This window comes from Lepisosteus oculatus, chromosome 18 (genome assembly GCF_040954835.1).
Source record: "Lepisosteus oculatus isolate fLepOcu1 chromosome 18, fLepOcu1.hap2, whole genome shotgun sequence".
Lineage (NCBI taxonomy): Eukaryota > Metazoa > Chordata > Actinopteri > Semionotiformes > Lepisosteidae > Lepisosteus > Lepisosteus oculatus.
Window position 1 is genome coordinate 11,672,740 of NC_090713.1, and position 18,289 is coordinate 11,691,028.

General features: G+C 45.7%; 1 protein-coding gene across 1 annotated transcript in view; it reads right to left on the reverse strand.

Moving 5' to 3' along the window:
• Window positions 1-14,871: 14,871 nt before the first annotated feature.
• Window positions 14,872-18,289, reverse strand: part of LOC138223970 (NACHT, LRR and PYD domains-containing protein 12-like) — a 514,121-nt gene continuing 510,703 nt past the window's right edge. Inside the window, exons 20-21 of the mRNA XM_069180151.1 lie at window positions 16,888-17,061; window positions 14,872-15,234 (exon numbers count right to left, since the gene is read on the reverse strand). Of these exons, the coding sequence (XP_069036252.1) occupies window positions 15,219-15,234; window positions 16,888-17,061 (190 nt within the window). The 3' untranslated portion in view covers window positions 14,872-15,218. The remainder of the gene's footprint in view (window positions 15,235-16,887; window positions 17,062-18,289) is intronic.

Genomic DNA, 18,289 nt, shown 5'->3' on the forward strand with positions numbered 1-18,289 from the left:
ACCTGGCTTTAAGGCAAGACGTGCAATTTCTTGCACCTGAGACAAGAGCCCTCAAAAACCAAAAGAGATTTATTATACTTTACTAGCACTTAAAGAATGCCAGGGCGCTTGATAATTCAACACGTTGTTTCCTGTCTTCGGTACAACGAGAGTCACCCTTTGGGAACTGTGACCTCATGCTCACAGAGGCAACAGAAGTATGCGGACTTTGTGATTCTTACTTTCCGACAGATATGCATAGTTTTGAAAACCACTGAATTACTTATTTTCAGTTGGTTTTGTAACCTTTTTTTATTTCCAATAACTGATCCATGAAAAACAGTGTGTTGCAGTATTTACTCAGTTGAGCACAGGTGTCATGCTTTTTTAAAATATGAATTTCTTTCAGTCTGAGGTAATACTGTATTACCAGCTTTGTAATACTTATTTCTCTCCTCTCAAACCACCCTGCAGTGGATTGCTGTAAAAGGCATTTTGGGGCAGTTGCTCTTTACACTGCAGTGCAGACATCCTAGACACAATCAGGAGTTCCAATGGGCAACACGAGCATCAACATTTCACTTAGAATAGGGGTGTCAGGACCTGCTCTAATTATTTAACAAACAGGATAATGACAGTGCTCCTAACGAGGCTCGGAGGTGTACCAACGTGTACTGTAACCAACTGTGAAAGATCTTAAGAAACGAAAAAAACCTTTATTAGCTCAATGAAGTCCATAATGAGGTTATTGAATTGACTTACTGACTTTGGACCATAAGATAAATAGATAAGACTTTATTGATCCCAAAGGGAAGTTGATGTGTTACAACAGTCTAGCCCAAGACAAGCAAAAACAGACATCAGAATAGATGAAAAATTATACAAAACAAATATAAAATAAATAAAAATAAGTACATAGGTGTGTGCAAAATATGATGATCATAGTCACTGTAAAAACAATAAAATATGTGCAAATATGGTTCATTCAGATTGTCCAAAAAGTACAATGGAGCACCATGCTGTCCATAGATTAGCAGATGAGGGGCTAACAGTCCTAGCCTAGTCCTAGGGCAGCGTTATACACCCTGACAGCCGCCGGGAGGAAAGACCTGCGGAAACGTTCCCTTGAGCACCGTAGCTGGAGCATCCATGCATAAAAGCAGAACACACCACACTCTCCAGGAATCAGCTTTGAGACTCGGGGCCTTCTGTTGTGTTTTCAGTTATTCTAGCAATTTGGGATGTTATCCATGCAAGGGCACTCTGGTGAGGCTTCTAAACCTTTAATTTACCTTGCAGTCGAGTCTTCGAATACTAAAGGTGAACTATACAGTACATATGCAGCCAATAGGAAGTATTGCAGTAGCTGTTCAATTGCATGAATCAACCAGGCCTAATTGACAGGCAATCCCTCATCATGAACATTTTTTTGCTCTTCTCTGCAGATCATGATAAAAGGCTGCTTTTTTGTACTGCAGACTACAGATCCTTTGGAATCCACTGTAAGCTTAAAAAAATCGGTTTTAATTGCCCCTAACGGTAACAGATCCGGACCTTTTCCACACCAAGTTGGAAAAGTACTCGGCAGAAAGCCTGATGGAGAATAATATCTCTAGCTTTTGAACAACAGTGCCTGTCTCCTGGGTTGTTTTAGCGCACAGCATGTGAAATAAGAGTCTCGTCTTTTTTCTAACTCCTTCTACTCTAGGGGAGAAGCCATAGGCAAGATGAAAAAGATCCTGTGAAAAGATTGCATTTCTCTTCTGTGTTCTCTTGCTAGATCTGCACCTTAAAAATCTGTAAAACTTGCTTTTAAAAAAAAAAACATTGTTAGCAGCCTAAAGCTGATCTGCACCTGTCACAGACAAAGTGAAATGCTGACTTTGGAAATAAAGGGCATTTTGAATATTTTTTATGCTGCATTTCTATATGGGATTCCTACTTTTTTTTTACTGCTCCCTCTCGTTAAATCTTCAGTCTTATTATTGACTGTTAGACTTGCACTTTTCCACGTTTTTGCCAATAAAGTGTCAAAATACAGCCCGTGTCTTCTTGCAAGAGTCTGCCGTCAGTGTGTCGCTTAAAGTAACGTAAACAGAGCTAGAAGCACAGGAAATACAGTGCAGAACCTTGGAGCTACTGCATTAGTACAAGACAAAGGACAAACCTGCAGCCCCACTGGAGACTCAGCAGCTGTGAGCCTGGCCAGTACCTGGAGGGGAGACTCCTCCTGGGAAAGCTGAGGCTGCTGCTGGAAGAGGTGTTAGTGGGGCCAGCAGGGGGCGCTCACCCTGTGGTCTGTGTGAGTCCTGATGCCCCAGTATAGTGACGGGGGACACTAGACTGTAAACAGGCGCCGTCCTTCGGATGAGACGTAAAACCGAGGTCCTTACTCTCTGTGCTCATTAAAAATCCCAGGGTGTTTCTCGAGAAGAGTAGGGGTGTACCCCCGGTGTCCTGGCCAAATTTCCCCCCTGGCCTTTACCCATCATGGCCTCCTAATAACCCCCCTCTCTGAACTGGCTCCATCACTCTGCTCTCCTCCCCACTGAGAGCTGGGGTGTGGGGAGCGGACTGGCGCCTCATCCAGGTGGGGCTGCACACTGCTGGGGGGTGGAGGGGGATCCCCATGACCTGGAAAGAGCTCCAAGTGGAGGGTCCCGAAAGGCGCTATAGAAGTGCAAAATGATGAAGATGATTATTATGAGAACAGCAAGGGCGATGATTATAAATAAGAATTAATGGGCGCACGTTAATGGTGACGTGCGGGACTCAATCTCACATCCTGATAGCCTTCAAGCTGTAGCACTGGAGCATAAGGATGTAGGCTTTTAAAATCAAGCTGGGAACGCTGAAGTGTTGAGGCGTTGTCGATAGCTCACCGGGGACACCAACATCCAAGGAGTGAGCGCGTGGAATTCTTGGTGTGACACTGTGCGACTGGCTTAACCTGCTTGGTTAACGGGCAGCCCTCCTGGCCATTGGAGGCTTGAACCCCCCCCCAGGAGGGATCATCCCAGGGGCACCTGCAAGGCTGGAGAAGGGCCGCCTGAGACAAATGCGGGTAAATGCGAGACAATTGTGGCGCTGTGGCTTGTCGTGAAGGGGCGCTGGTCTGCGGTTGGCGAGAGTCTGGGTTCACATCTCCCGAACGGACTGTGGTCGGCGAAGATCTCAGTTCAAATTGGCTATATGGCTCTGTGGTTAAGGATCTGTGCCTGCGACTGGAAGGTTGCCGGTTCAAATCTGGCAGCTGGCAGAGGCATCCTACTCTGTTGGGCCCCTGAGCGAGGCCCTTCACCCCAGCTGCTCCAGGGGCGCTGTATAAATGACTAACCCTGCGCTCTGACCCCCAGCTTCTCTCCCTGTCTGTGTGTCTCATAGAGAGCAAGCGGGGGTCTGTGAAAAGACACATTCCTAATGCAAGAAATTGTATAGGGCTGATAAAGCAACATCATTGTTATTATTAAATGCAAGCAGGTGTTTCTTGTCATTATAGAGAGCTTATTTCCGTAATGATGGCGATCTGGTACAGCTCTCTGACCACGTGCTACCTCCTGCGTGTGGTTGAAGACCACCTGACACGGATCCAGACGCCTGTAGGACGAGGAAGCGTCAGGAAAGAGGGGTGTGGCAGCTGAAATCGAGCTCCCCCCCTGTAAGAGCGCCCCCTAGGGACGACATCCGAGCAGGCAGGCTGCAGCACCATCAGAGTGGCAAAGGAGCAAGTTGGAGGGAAACATTTCATCCTGAGGAGAGGAGATCGTCTTATTGAGCCGATCCCTTTCAACCAACTGCTGAAGGCAACGGACTTGATCGGATTTTAGTCAAACCCTTAGCTAGGGTTAGGATAATTAGAAAACATGGAGGATGTTTGATGGCATGGTTGTGTTCTAGGACAGAAAGGATTTTTAGGAAAAGTGATATTATATCTTCACAATTTGTTTCTTGCCTATATGGCTCTCTGCACTGCTTTGCCCTAAATGGGAATGATGACTTAAAAGCAAAAGTTTGAAAGAAAAGGCTTCAGCTTTTCAAACTGTTGCGTTTGGCATGTAATGCACTGGCATTTTTAACAGTTACAGCTAATATGTATGGGCTATTCCTGACTCTTAACCTATTTAACCCTGAAACAATGCTCATGGAGAACACCGTTCAACACTGCAATTTCTAATGACAGAATACTCTTCAAAAAAATAAAAATGTAGCCCAGTTCAAGGCCTAAAGGCGATTTAAAAGAGGGGGGTTTCAAATATTAGAAAAGCGCTACGTTAAAGGAAAGGTGGCAGAGCTTGCGATGAACCGAGGGGGGCAGAGACGGGGGGGGGGGGGGGGGGGGAGGAAGGTTATACTTCAGAAGCAGAAATTTAAAGGAACAAAACAAATTCATCCTCCCAAGACGCTTAAGTCCAAGAGGAGCAAAAGTTTGGACTAAACCTATGGAAGCCCTTTTTCGCCAGGGAGTAAAAAAAAACGCGCTATGGTATCTCAGAATTGCGACTTAGTAACTCAGAATTGCGACTTTATATCTCACATTTGCTACTTCGAAAAAGCCCATATTTCATTATCCTCTTGTTATGGTAACGGATTCGGGTTCTAGGGCTTGTGCCCTCGCCTCTCCCACCCTCCTTCGTGCCTCACTGCAGGGGCACGAACCCAGGTCTTGCCAGCTGAGCTAAAGAATTACTAAGTCGCTTCCATACTAAACGGCTCGAGCAGACTAATGAAGGGAAACAAAACTCGGGAAGAGAAAGCAGACAGCGCACCAGGACTCAAAGATCCAAAGAGGGGAAAACCTACCAAGGGGGGGGGAGATTATAGAGAACCAGCAGGAGAGAAAGACAGAAAAATACGTCGCAACAGATCCGTCCCGACAGCAGCCGCCAGCTCGGCTTTCCGACACGCCGCGCAGCGTCGGAGAAACACCGGATTGTGATCCAGAGGAGGTGAAGGTGGTTTTTTTTTTAAAACAGAGAAACCGCACCAAGCCCAAAGTAGAAAGACCCTTGAAAAACAGAAAACAGGGCCGGCTCCTTCTCAACCACGACGGTGTCTCATTTCTTTTCGGTATGGAATACAAAACGTTCGTTTTGTTTTGTCAAGCCCGTCGAACAAACACAACCGACCAGATGTCCAGAACGGAAAATGGCTTTATTTCAGTCCCAGTTTAACAATCTAAAATAAGGACGTTTTAGCATCTCCAGACCTCGTGAACATACACACTGCTGTGCAGATGTCTGGGATATTTTGCATTTGGTAATTTCAGGCTTAAAGAGACTAAAACCGTGTCTTGGATCTAGTTTCTCTTTGCTGTGAAGAATCATATTACATATAGATACAATTTAAAGGCGACATTCCTGCAAGAAGCTAAGAGCTTCACAGCCTAATTGAAGACAACAGTGTTGACCGATTAGTAATATCGGAAGGCTCTGTAGTCAAAGCAAGACGAATCTTCATCCTATTCCTTCCGGATACGGCGCTCAGGAAGTTCTTCTACTTGTTAGGGCAGCTGTCCTGAGCTCGTTGATTACGGTTTCTCGTTAATTACTGAATGCGCTCGTGAATTCGGATTACACCCTGCCTCTGGTATCGCCTACTGCAATTTCATGCTTCATGCTAACAGACTGTCCTGACCTGTGTTTCTGCAGCCCAGCCAGAAGCCTTTTAAATTGTCTAAACTATGTATAGAGAGGAGAGGACGCTGTTAATGAGGACACCCGCCTACGAGCCAATTAAATCAGATGGTTAAAGCCGGTGAGATCAGCCACTGCAACACTTTCTGCTGGCCGCTCATTAGTAGTTTATCTTGTGACCACGTCGTTAAGCAGTCTTGCCGGAGGGAATTTGAGATGTAACTCGATGATGACATTTGAAACCTAGTTTTCCCCACACCGAGCAGCAGTACTAGATCAGAGCTGTTCAAAATGCTAGAAAACTCGAGTGAAACTGTTACAGTACAGTAGGTACATTTTTGACGCTGAAAACGTTCATCTGCTATTGTGAATCAATCTATGAATTGGCTTCATCTGCTCTCCTCCCCACTGAGAGCTGGGGTGTGGGGAGCAGACTGGCGCCTCACCCAGGTGGGGCTGCACACTGGTGGGGGTGGAGGGGATCCCCATGACCTGTAAAGCGCTTTGAGTGGAGTGTCCAGAAAAGCGCTATATAAGTGTAGGCATTTCCACAGCAGTGTGTGTGTTGATCACTTTCGCTAGGTTGCAAGTTCGGAATACAGAGATCCAAAAACCCGCAGGGTTTATATAGTGATGCGGGCAACTTCAGCACCTCTCCTTCTCTGCCCACTCCTTATATCCGCCAGCATAATTCCGGGCCCTGAAAGTAACGAGAGAGAGAGAGAGAAAACGCCCTCAGTTACGAAGGACTCAAGAAGCAGCAGGAAAAAAACACCAGGTGGCGTGCACTGTGATGCACTGCAGAGCAAGTTTCCCTTAAAAAACTTCAAATACCGTTTCCTCTCAATATTATATCCTGGTTTCCCTGCCAAAGATGAACTAAATTAGTTTCATCACTACTTACATGACATAACTGCAATAACAACTTTCAGTCATCCCAGGAGCTAAGCCTGAACTGACCCGATCGGTATTCTCAGTGTCCACCACTAGGAGGTGCTCTTCCCAACACACCTACTGGTCATCCCCACCCTGGGAGAACCCTGATCTTTCCCGGGGGAAACTCCAAGGAGACCCCAGCTCCAACTCATAGACCAAAGCTGTCGGGAGTGCTTCCTGGCGTCGACCAGTAGGAGGCACACTCTATCACCAACGACAGCAATTCCTCATCGACACCCTCTAATCCAGTGACAGGGTGCTGTCGGACGGGGTGATCCATCCCAGATGTGGCTTGCTAATCAATTAATTACCAAATTGAACCAACATGATTAATTAATCAGATAGAAGGAGCAAATTAGCGGCTCAGCAGCTGATTGCAAGGCCTGTACTAAAATAGCTTTAAGAGGCACAGGGCGAAATGGATCGCCAGGAAAGCATACTTCTCGAATCCGAGGGCGCGTGCTGTCTCTGTGGCCGTTGCTCCTCGGCGACCCATCTGACAGTGGAAGACGAGCCGGGGGGTGTCCGGGGGGGGCTTCTGCACGCCGTACTTGTCCTGGAAGGCCGCCTGGTCCAGGGCCAGCTCCCGCTCCACAGCGCCCACTACAGGGCGGGAGAGGAAACGCGCCACTACATTACAATCAGAACTGCAGAGCTGGGAGGTCAGACAGTCCCGGTACAGTACACTCCCTGGTATCCGGAAGAAACGGTGACGAAGGTGGGGTTCCGGGTGCGAGGCCTTTTTGGATAGACGAGATTAAAGCAAGCGGACACGCAGTGAGGCCGAGCAAAAGCTCAGGGCACCTTCACAGTGATATAAACCTGAAAGGAAGTCACGTAGGATCATAAGGGAATGGAAATATAGTCAAACAAAACCAGATTCCATTTATTTAATTAACTAAATCATTGTTTTTATATATATCATTTTAAGATCAGATCACTTTAGCAGCCATATACAATTTCTTGCATTAGGAATGTGTCTTTTTGCAGACCCCAGCTTGCTCTCCAGGAAACACACAGACAGCGAGAGAGAAGCTGGGGGTCAGAGAGCAGGGTCGGCCATTTATACAGCACCCCTGAAGCAGCTGGCTCAGGGGCCCAACGGAGTAGATTCCTTTGCCGGCCACAGGATTCGAACCGGCAACCTTCCAGCCAGTGGCACAGATCCTTAGCCAACGCTCCAATTACTTATTTTATTAGTAATAAAATGATAAATGATTATTCATCATCCCCTGATGAAGCTTCAGCAACATCATTAATTAAGTGTGGGCACTTAAATATGAATTCACTTTTAATTTTAGTATCTAACCTAAACGTTTTTAAAAAAACAGTCCTTAACACTAGGTTTTTGCTCATTTATACTTAAGACTCCTCAGGCTTCTGAGTGGAAAGTGAGCAAGTCAGGCTGTGGCCGTCAGATCTGCGCTCCTGGTTACAGCGGCACCCTGAGGTAATATCGCTTAGGTACCTGATGAACACCGCCCTGAGGTGCACTGATGTACTGTAAAAATAGGCATCCTGCGCTCTAAAATATAACAAAGAATATTTAACTTCTGTTAAAGTCGACTTTCAGACCGCTGTGCACCTGGAGCTGGTTCATTTGCCGTGTTAAAGGGAGGCCCGTTGATTATTCGGTGTGCTTGGACACGTCTTTCAATTTTACTCAGAAAATTGAGGGGGTTTCAGACCACTCCATTCGTCACAGTGGGAGAGACGCGTCTGGAAAAAAGAACATATTTCATCTTAAAGCGGCGCGGCTGCGATTGAATGTTGTTAAATGTAATAAACACACATTTTAACCCGCTAAAATATTACAGGTTGAACCCGTGAACAGGTAAAAAATAAAGAGACGAACAATTCCTCCTGATTTTAACGGTAGATGTTTTACGGTCATTTTTGTCCAGCAAGAGTCGAAGGATTCGTGACAAGCCTAATTATGACTTTTTAGAAAACGGCAGAACTTTGTTTTCAATACAAATAAGCGTGGCTTCTGGAAAGACAGGGTTCCCCTTGGGACACTATAAAACGATGTGTCTTTAAATGCAGCGACAAAGCTAAATCTGGGAAATCTCTGAAAACGCCGGGTATCAGCAAGAAAACACAATATTTCGAAAAGCCCAGTACTTATTGTCTAACCGTGTAACCGTCTCTTCTACTGGACACCTGTTTTCATTCTACGTTTCTGCGGGATGCGGGTAATTTCACCCCGATCCCTTGCGCCCGCTATGACTTGGCAAAAACTCCAATCGCGGTCAGGGCAGGTGGCGTGAAACCTGACACCTTGTCTTAATCATATACAGTTCAGTTCTGATCCTTGTAGGTAAAGAAACCCAGTATGTTTATATCAAAGGAACAGGTAAAGGTTTATTCCATGCTTCAAAGAGAAGAAAAGAAACACTACACCCTAAGAATGCTCCACAGCCGAAACGTTGTGTTTTTTCTCTCATCTTTTCAGCATGGAATAAATCCTCACTTGTTCCGTTGTCGCCAAGTCATGCTGACGCATCTCCCTCCTTCAACTATTTATATAAGATACTGACAGCACTGAGGTCCTGGGCTCAGTTCTAGAACTGGGGTGCTGCCTGTGTGGAGTCTGCGTGTTCTCCTCGTGTTCGTGTCGGTTTCCTCCCACAGTCCAGACATACTGGAAGGTGAAATTTGGCCCTGATGTGAGTGTCTGTGTGTGCCCTGTGATGGACTGGCGTCCCATCCAGGGTGTACCCTGCCTTGTGCCCGTTGCTTGCTTGGGATAGGCTCCGGCTCCCCTGTGCACCCTGAATTGGGGGGAGCAGTTAGGAAATGGGTGGGTGGATAGTGGCCTTCACACCTGAGATTACATCAAAGCTTGTATCCCTGGTTCTGACTGGTACAGATTTACATCAGATCAATCAGATTTGATCAAATCAGAACTCAAGATCACTTTATCGGCCGTATCCAATGTCTTGCATTAGGAATGTGTCTTTTCGCAGACCCCAGCTTGCTCTCCAGGAGACACACAGACAGGGAGAGAGAAGCTGGGGGGTCAGAGCACAGGGTCGGGCATTTATACGTCGCCCCTGGAGCAGTTGGGGTGAAGGGGTGAACCTGAACTTATTCACTCATACACCTCGGTACATTAGTCATCACAGGGACTAGTGAGCAGGAAGGGCCGCTTCATGTTGCAATGAGTGGGAATTTGAATGTGAGTTTGCAACAAACGGTATGTTCGCAAAGTTCACGACTTTCACGACAAACTCTACACCCAATAGTACCCAATGGTCAGTCTGCAGAGGTTCTGGAGAGTTATAAATACACATATTGCCCAGAGGCTCAAAGTGAACATAGACACCTCCAGTGGTGAGACCCGATAGTTACCTCCCTCCTCCAGGCTGTAAGTAAGCAGGGTGATCGTTTGCAATGAACCACGGACAAGCTGGGCACCAAACTCTCCCTTTTCACCCAGGAACTGAATCACGCCAGGCTAGCTAGGCCCACATCTGAGCATTATCCAGCAGAAGCTTAAAATCATAGCGGACATCTTCTGTTTCTTGAAAGAAGCCAGGGCATTGGCTTCGACAGCATGTTCCACACCCCCGCTACTCTTTGTGTATAGAACTGCCCCCCCACCCCCATATCATGACCTGAGGATCTCATCCTGCTGTTTCTTGAAAGAAGCCAGGGCATTGGCTTCAACAGCATGTTCCACGCCCCCGCTACTCTTTATGTATAGAACTGCCCCCACCCCCATGTCATGACCTGAGGATCTCATCCTGCTGTTTCTTGAAAGATGACAGGGTATCGGCTTCAACAACATGGCTGTGTAGCTGGTTCCACACCCCCACCACCCTTTGTGTAAAGATGTAACTTCTGTTCTGAGGTGTGGCAGGGCAGCCTGTATTTCTGCCCAAGGCCATGTGAGGGCGCCAAATGTCCTTTTTAAGTCCCACGTTGCAATCATCGCCTTGGAGTTTCCTTGTGTAAGACAAGATCAGATCACTTTATCAGCCATATACAATTTCTTGCATTAGGAATGTGTCTTTTTGCAGACCCTAGCTTGCTCTCCAGGAGACACACAGACAGGGAGAGAAGCTGGGGGTCAGAGCGCAGGGTCAGCAATTTATACGGCACCCCTGGAGCAGCTGGGGTGAAGGGCCTTGCTCAGGGGCCCAACGGAGTAGGATTCCTCTGCCGGCTGCGGGATTTGAACCGGCAAACCCTTCCAGCCACAGGCGCAGATCGTTTAATGCCTTAAGACCCTAATGACAGAAAAAAAGGGTATTTTTCCCGTTTCAGTTTGGTTAAACATCTAACCTGGTAACATCACGCGGGGAATTCTCTCTTTAATCTCATAGAATGGCACAGAAGAAAAGTCACTGAAGGCTTCAGTAGGAGGTTTTTCACTGTGCATTCTTGAGATGTCCACTGAGTTAAATTTCACGCGCTGGCGGTTTGCCCTGTCTTGAACTACTCTCTTGCACATGTACATATCCAACATCCTCGTCATTTAACATTTCTCCTTTATGCAGAGCCAAAATTGTATATCAGCCTGCTACTGAAATTTTAGATGGCAAGCGTTAGTTCTGACAGATTGTTCATTAGATACCTATATTTCAACTCCTGCTTGGGTTCAAGACCTCTGTTACAAGTCAGGCAAGGAGACTCCAGGCCATCAGAGGGCACACACAGACACACCCACCAGCACAGCTTTGGACTGTAAGACCCATGTGACAAGGTGAGAACATGCAGACTCCACACAGATAGCACTCCAGGTCAGGGATTGAACCTGGGGTCCGCAGGGCTGCTATGCTCAGCTCTGCACCACTGTGCAGCCCTTAGGCACAGCTGATGAGGTGATGTAACCTGCCGGATGTCAAGCCTTAAGAAAAATTCAGATTGGACAATACAGGAAGGGACCAATACCAAAAGGCCAACAGCTTTGTGCTCTAGAGAGGATGTGAGTGGCACAGATGTGCAGAACTATACCCTGGTGTGTTGTGCCCAAACATTAATCACTGCGGAGCTTCAAGCCTGTGATGGAGTTGCTACAGATCTCTCAGTTTAGTAACTGACCAGTCAGACTTTGGACTGATCAGACAGCTTTCCAGTAGCTGGTCCTGGCTTTCTAGAATAAAGTGGAAAAGAGAGAGAGGAGAGGAAGAGTGTGAGAGGAAGAATAGAGCAGAAAAGAGAGAGGAGAGGAAGAGTGTGAGAGAGGAAGAACAGAGTGGAAAAGAGAGAGGAGAGAGAGAGTTCAATCAAACTTTATTCACAGAAAAAAAAACAAAGTATTAATCTTGAGTTTTAAAGCCCCATTTTAAGAATTAAGAAAATAAAATCATAATTGGAATAATAATCTTTCATTATTTACAATCCTGCACAGGACATTTCCAAAACACCAATGCTTTTCAAACGTTCCGAGGTCATTATGAGATTTATAAAACAAAAATTCTAACGATATCCTGCTCTTCACCAACCCTTCAAACATCCTCACCAAGTCTACAGACCCGGAACCAGAGATCTTATTTTTCCGAGTCTTGTAGATGGTGTGTTTGGCCTGGCCCAGCAGAAGGTTGGCGAGGAGGGTCTGAGTTTTCTGTTTTTTTGTATGACCCACCCCAAACACGAAAATAACGTCGTTGAAGACCAGGCCAAGGTTGGTGAAGAGCCGGATGAGTACGGCAAACATGGGCGACAGGCGGGGGCAGGCGCTGTAGCAGTGGAACACCGTCTTCCTCTGAGCGCAGAAGGGACAGGCGTCAGACACCGCCGGGTCCAGAACCGACACAAATGAGTTGACCCCCAGGATGGTGTGCAGGACCCTCCATTGCAGCCCTCTTGTTGAGAGGAAATCTGTAGAGGCTACCCCAGGCAGGCCGGACGTCATTCGGCACTCCCAGATGAGCCCTCCAGGGAGTGTCAGGGAGTGCAGACAGCTGGGCCTGGTGTCTAGATGTTACGACTAGTCTGTACAGACATTTCCCCCAACACCAGGTAGAGACCTCTTCTCTGAAGCAAGGGGCTCAAGGAGAGATCCCGTCTGTCCGGGACTGAGCGCAGGAGACACTAGCAGACCAGGGAAAGGAGGCTGTGTGGTAGGAAGGCGATGGTCCTCAAACAGACCCTGGACCAGCAGCATCTCCTCGAGAGGCAGAGCAGAGCTAAGCTGACTAAGAAACCTGTCTACACACCGCTGCGAGTGTAGTCCCAGTGCGTCACACGCCCACTCCACTCTGCGCCAGCAGCCTTGATCCACGTCCAGCAGGTGGTGGAGCTGTGTGATGTTGGCGCGGACCAGTCTGCTGGTAAAGTCCAAGGAGCGGCCCGGTTCTATGTCCATTCGTGGATTGTGTATTAACGGTTCCCTGAGTGTCCAGTATAGACTGGGCCGCTCCTCTTCTCTCTGCACACACAGATGCCACCAGGTCTCCAGGAGACTGCGCTGGAAAGGCAGCAGTGGAGACAGGTCAACCCTGCTGGTGTCCATCAGGAAGAGCACACAGTCGAGCCCGAGGTGTCCTGCTCGATGCAGCAGGGTGAAGGTCACCTCCCTCCAGGACAGTGAGGCCGGGCTGAACTGCAGCTTCTGCACTGCCTGCAAGCGAAAGGCGTCCACCCAGCTCCGGATGTCGATGAATCCTTGCCCTCCGTCCTCTCTGGGCAGATAGAGGACGCCCCTCCACAGCCAGTGCAGTCCGTCCCAGAAGAAGTCGAGGAGCGTGGCCTGCAGCTCCTCGACCAGTCCGGCTGGTGGCTCCAGGCACACCAGGCGATGCCACAACATCGAAGCCACCAGGGTGTTGACAATCAGAACCCGGCCTCTGTAGGAGATCTGGGGGAGCAGCCAGCGCCAGCGGTCCAGACGACCTTTCACTTTTTCGAGGAGCCCCTCCCAGTTCTTTTTCACACTGGCCTCGTCCCCCAGGTGCACCCCCAGGTATTTGAGTCCCCCTCTGGTCCAGCTGAGCCTCTCTGGCAAGACTGGGGGACCCATCTCGCTCCACTCCCCCAGGAGCAGGGCGCTACTCTTGGCCCAGTTTACTTTGGCTGATGATAACCACTGGAAATCACTCAAAGTTGTTTGTAGCGCCCTGACATCCTGTTCTCCTCCAACCACGACCATGATGTCATCAGCGTACGCCGAGATCTTGACAGTGGAATCGGGGCAGCCCGGGATGGACAGGCCCCTGATGACCTGGCGCAGCTGATGTAGCAGAGGCTCAAAGGCAAGGTAGAGCATTCCTGAGAGTGCACAGCCCTGCCTGACTCCCCTCCGCACTGGAAACGGAGCACTCAGCCCTCCGCTGACCTTTAGCACACTGAAGATGTCACTGTACAGCACCTGAACTGGAGGTGGCCAAAACATCTCGAATCAGAAATATGTTATCAAAGATTGACCTTCCGGGCACGCAGTACGATTGGTCGGAGTGCACCACGGACCCCAGCACCACCCTCAGCCTGTTGGCCAGAGCCTTGGACAGGATTTTATAATCCACACACAGCAGGGCAACAGGTCTCCAGTTCTTAATGTCACACAGGTCCCCTTTCTTAGGCAGCAGGGTGACAACAGCTCTCCTGCAGCTCAGTGGCAGGTCCCCCTGCTCCAGACTTTCCAAATATACATCGAGCAGGTCAGGTCCCAGCACAGCCCAGAAGGCACGATAGAATTCAGCCGGCAGGCCATCGAGGCCAGGGGTCTTGCCATTGCTCAAGCCACTAAGTGCAGTGGAGAGCTCCTCCAGGGACAGAGGCCTCTCTAGCCCTGCCCTCTCCTCTTCGGGGACCTGTGGAAGGTCTTCAAGGAACCATGTTCTTTTGTAACACACTGTTTATATTTAAGCTTTTGCAAATGTTCATGCATTCCTGTTCTGCACTATGTCTGGTTCAGGTGCATCATCGACCTACAGAAGAACCAGCAGTACCTTTCTATGGGAAAAACTGAAAAAACATGTTCAACCCATTATTATTACCAGCCTAAGCCAGAGTGGACCCAGTTTACACAGTCCAAATCCACATCCCTGCAATGATCCCTTTATATAGACAAACTGCATACACAATCACCCACTCTACATACAGAAAGAATCTTATTACTGAAATTGTATGAGGGAGCCAGAACCTATCACAGAAATCCATGGGCACAAAGCAGGGTACAATCTGGATGGGACACGACTGTGGGAGGAAACCGGAGCAGCTGGAGGAAACACAAAGAGAATATAAAAACCTCACACAGATAGCATCCTGAAACTCAATCCAGGGTCCCAGTGCTGTTGGGCAGCAATACTAACCAGTGTGCTACCATGCTGTCTTCCTAGGAATTAACTGCACAAAATAAAAAACTTACATGTACTGTATGCAAAATCCAATTTTATTAAGACAAAATGTGCATAACAAGCCAACAGAACTAATTATATATTTAAGATAATCTCTTTTAATTCTAGAGATTAGAAACAAACTCATACTCATCCAATTACACACTGTCCAGACCCAGAGCAGGAGAGAGACCTGTCTCTACCCTCCACATATACTAGAGCACAATAGAAACACAGTCCTTCACACAGTCTGCTCAGAGGGGTTTGATCAGCAGGTCTGCAGACTGTGGTGTTTGATGAACATCTGGAGGAGCTTGTTCTGTCTCTTTAAAGATAAGGAATTCTGCCACCTTGCTCCACTAAGGAATCTTCTTCAATGTTAGGCTTATATCCACCCGGTTCTGTAAGAACAAAAATCACAATGAATGGATCTAAAAATTGAACTGTTGCAGATTGTCATTGTTTTATTATTATTGTTATTCATTTAAGGATTTGTGCATGACAGTGTTTATGGCTAATAATATTAATGCTTAAATCATATTACATTATATCAGAGTACATATATTCAGAAGCCACTGTCACAACTCTTCCAACAGACACTAAAACCAGGGATTGGACAAATGGAAATGTAGTGCCAATCCACGTGATGGATAACAAAACTGAACCAAGCAATTATAGATCAATAAAGTCTGATTTTTATTACACGGAAGGCCAAATTATAAAAACTAAACTAGATTATCACATACATGGAAAAGTCAACAGGGATTTAGAGAAGGTAGGTCTTACATAACCAAGCTTGGTGATATGATACCGTGTATTTACATTTTCAGAAGATTTTTAATAAAGTTCAATATAAAATATTAATTCATAAAATACAGGCAAAGAGAATGTGTGTTTGTATTGAGAATTATTTAATAAATAGAGAAAGGAAATAAGATAAGAGTCAAACTGCAGTGATGTAATTATTGGAGTACCACAGAGATCTGTACTAGGACCACTGCTCTTTTTAATTAATACCAATGAGCTCTTCATGATACCAAATTAGTTGGATTAGCAAACACTGTGGAATCATCAAACAAAATTATAAAATATTAGATAGAAATTAATGGACAAACACCTGGCAGATATATTTAGAATATTTAATATATTATTCTAATAATATTTAGAATTTACATAGTAGCAAAATTCACCTGGTCTAAGGCATGCCTCATTCTGAATCACAGACAATGATGGCAGTATGGCACTACCCATACATTGACACTTCATCTGTTTTGTGATATAAATTGGAGATTGTTATGGTACATGTTATCTTGTACTTGGTAGTTTCCTTATGATTTGAAATGCACTCATCATTCCAGATTCATTATAATCCCAAAATGTAAAATAAGCATCGCAGGTCCCCTGTATTTAATATACAGATCCAGCCATTCAAAATGCATGGAGTACACTGCGTCAAAACGCAGTGGGCGTGGCGCATCATACTGCATGCAAATTAAAATATGATAATAGCATCCGGAAGAACTGGAGACCTGTTGCAAATCTAACTCACTTCCATAGCTACTTCCTTTCAGATGTATATAAAATATTATAAAAAAGGGAGTAATATAAGAGATAAGGGTAAGATTCAAATGGAAAGGGAGGCTGGCACTCCCATAGCAACTGAAGAATCTAAAAACATTAAAATCTGCATAAATCCACTAGTTCACCTTCCTGGAGAGAATCACTAGAAACTGGTTAAAGCTGGACAGACCTAGTGTTCAAATCTAGAATAACTTTCAAGAAGAAAATTACCTACAGAATTAAAAATCTACAACATATACAGTATATATTTTAAAAAATGGGAAAGGTTGTGTTTTGAGCCTCTCAGTAATCATATGTTTATAAAGAGCCCAAAGACAAGAACGTGTATAAAATTAGACAAAAAATACTTTTATATGTCACCCTTTTTTTGTATTTTCTAGGTGTTACATTTTGATGCATGTGAAAAATGGAATGCTGTGGGTCTTAACATATCTAAATAAAACAATAAAAATAAATCACCAGTGTTCACTTACTTCAGTGTTGTTAATTTACAGTTGGGATCCCTCTGAGCTGCAGACAGCAGTTTCACTCCTGAATCCCCCAGGTTATTGTCACTCAGATCCAGCTCTGTCAGACTGGAGTGTTGAGACTGAAGAGCAGAGGCCAGATCTTCACAACATCTCTCTGTTAGTTTACAGTACCTCATCCTGCAGACAAAAAGACAGGGGCACAGCTGAGCATCTGCACAGCTCATCCACATCTTTCTTTCCAAGTCTTCACTACATCACCCAGCTCAGCAGTAATATACAACATCATGTTATTATCCATCTCAGAGTGTCCATGGATGAGGATGATGAAGATAACTGCTGCATCAAATTTTGGACAGTGGGAAACAGGGAGACACATGAAGCTACAATGGTTGGAATAGGGAAATAGAATGAGACAGAGTTTGACTTTTAACCATAATAGAAATTGTTTCACATTTTATGGCGTTTTGTTAAAGTTATAGCTTTGGTTGTTATTATTCACATGGTTGAATTCATACAAAATGTAAATTAACAACACTAGAGAAAGAGAACTGGAGATTTTGATTGTTATTTGTAGATGTGTTGAGGAAAACAACATTCTCTTTTGAAGAAAATAAACAATTTAAACAAAAACAAGCAAGGTTATAACTATAACAACACATAATCAAAATGTGAAGCAATAAACAATCTCAATCATAATTTGGCAGAGGAATCGACCGTGTGACTGCATCCACTTTGTATGAGTCATGAAACTGAACTTCAGAACAAAACAGCAGGTCAAGAGAGCAAGTCTGTATGAACCAGAATTCTGCCTCAGACTTTGTCTGCCACAGGGGAAATCTTTAGACTTGGGATCCATCTGTACATTTCACTTCAATATCATTAATATTAATACAGTTGCACTCCACTGTCAATAGAGTACTGTACAGAAGTTCTGTTAAAATCACTGTTATAATGTTTGAGAGAGAGTCAATTATGTTTGAGTAAACAAATTAACTTTATTATACCAAAAAAAACACAGGGAGGCAGAGGTGCACATTTGTATTCCAATTAGGAGGGGAAAGACAAAGAAAAGACCCCCCCCCTCCCCCGACAAACTAACTGACTAAAAAAATGACTAGATAGGCTAGAACTGGAAAGGTGGTCGTGCCTAACAATGAGGCTTACCAAAAAAAAGTCTTCTATGTTCTACTAATATCTACACTAACCAAACCAAAATCAAAAAAGAAAAGCACACAACACATCTTTCCCCCATCCCTATAACACACCACTCAACTCACCTCATTCACCATCTCCGATCTCTCAATATTCCCCCTTTTGCAGTCTCATTTTCCCCTTTTAAATGCTTCTGCCTCATTTACTTAATATATTAATAGACAGCACCCGGAGAAAAAGGACAAAACAATTA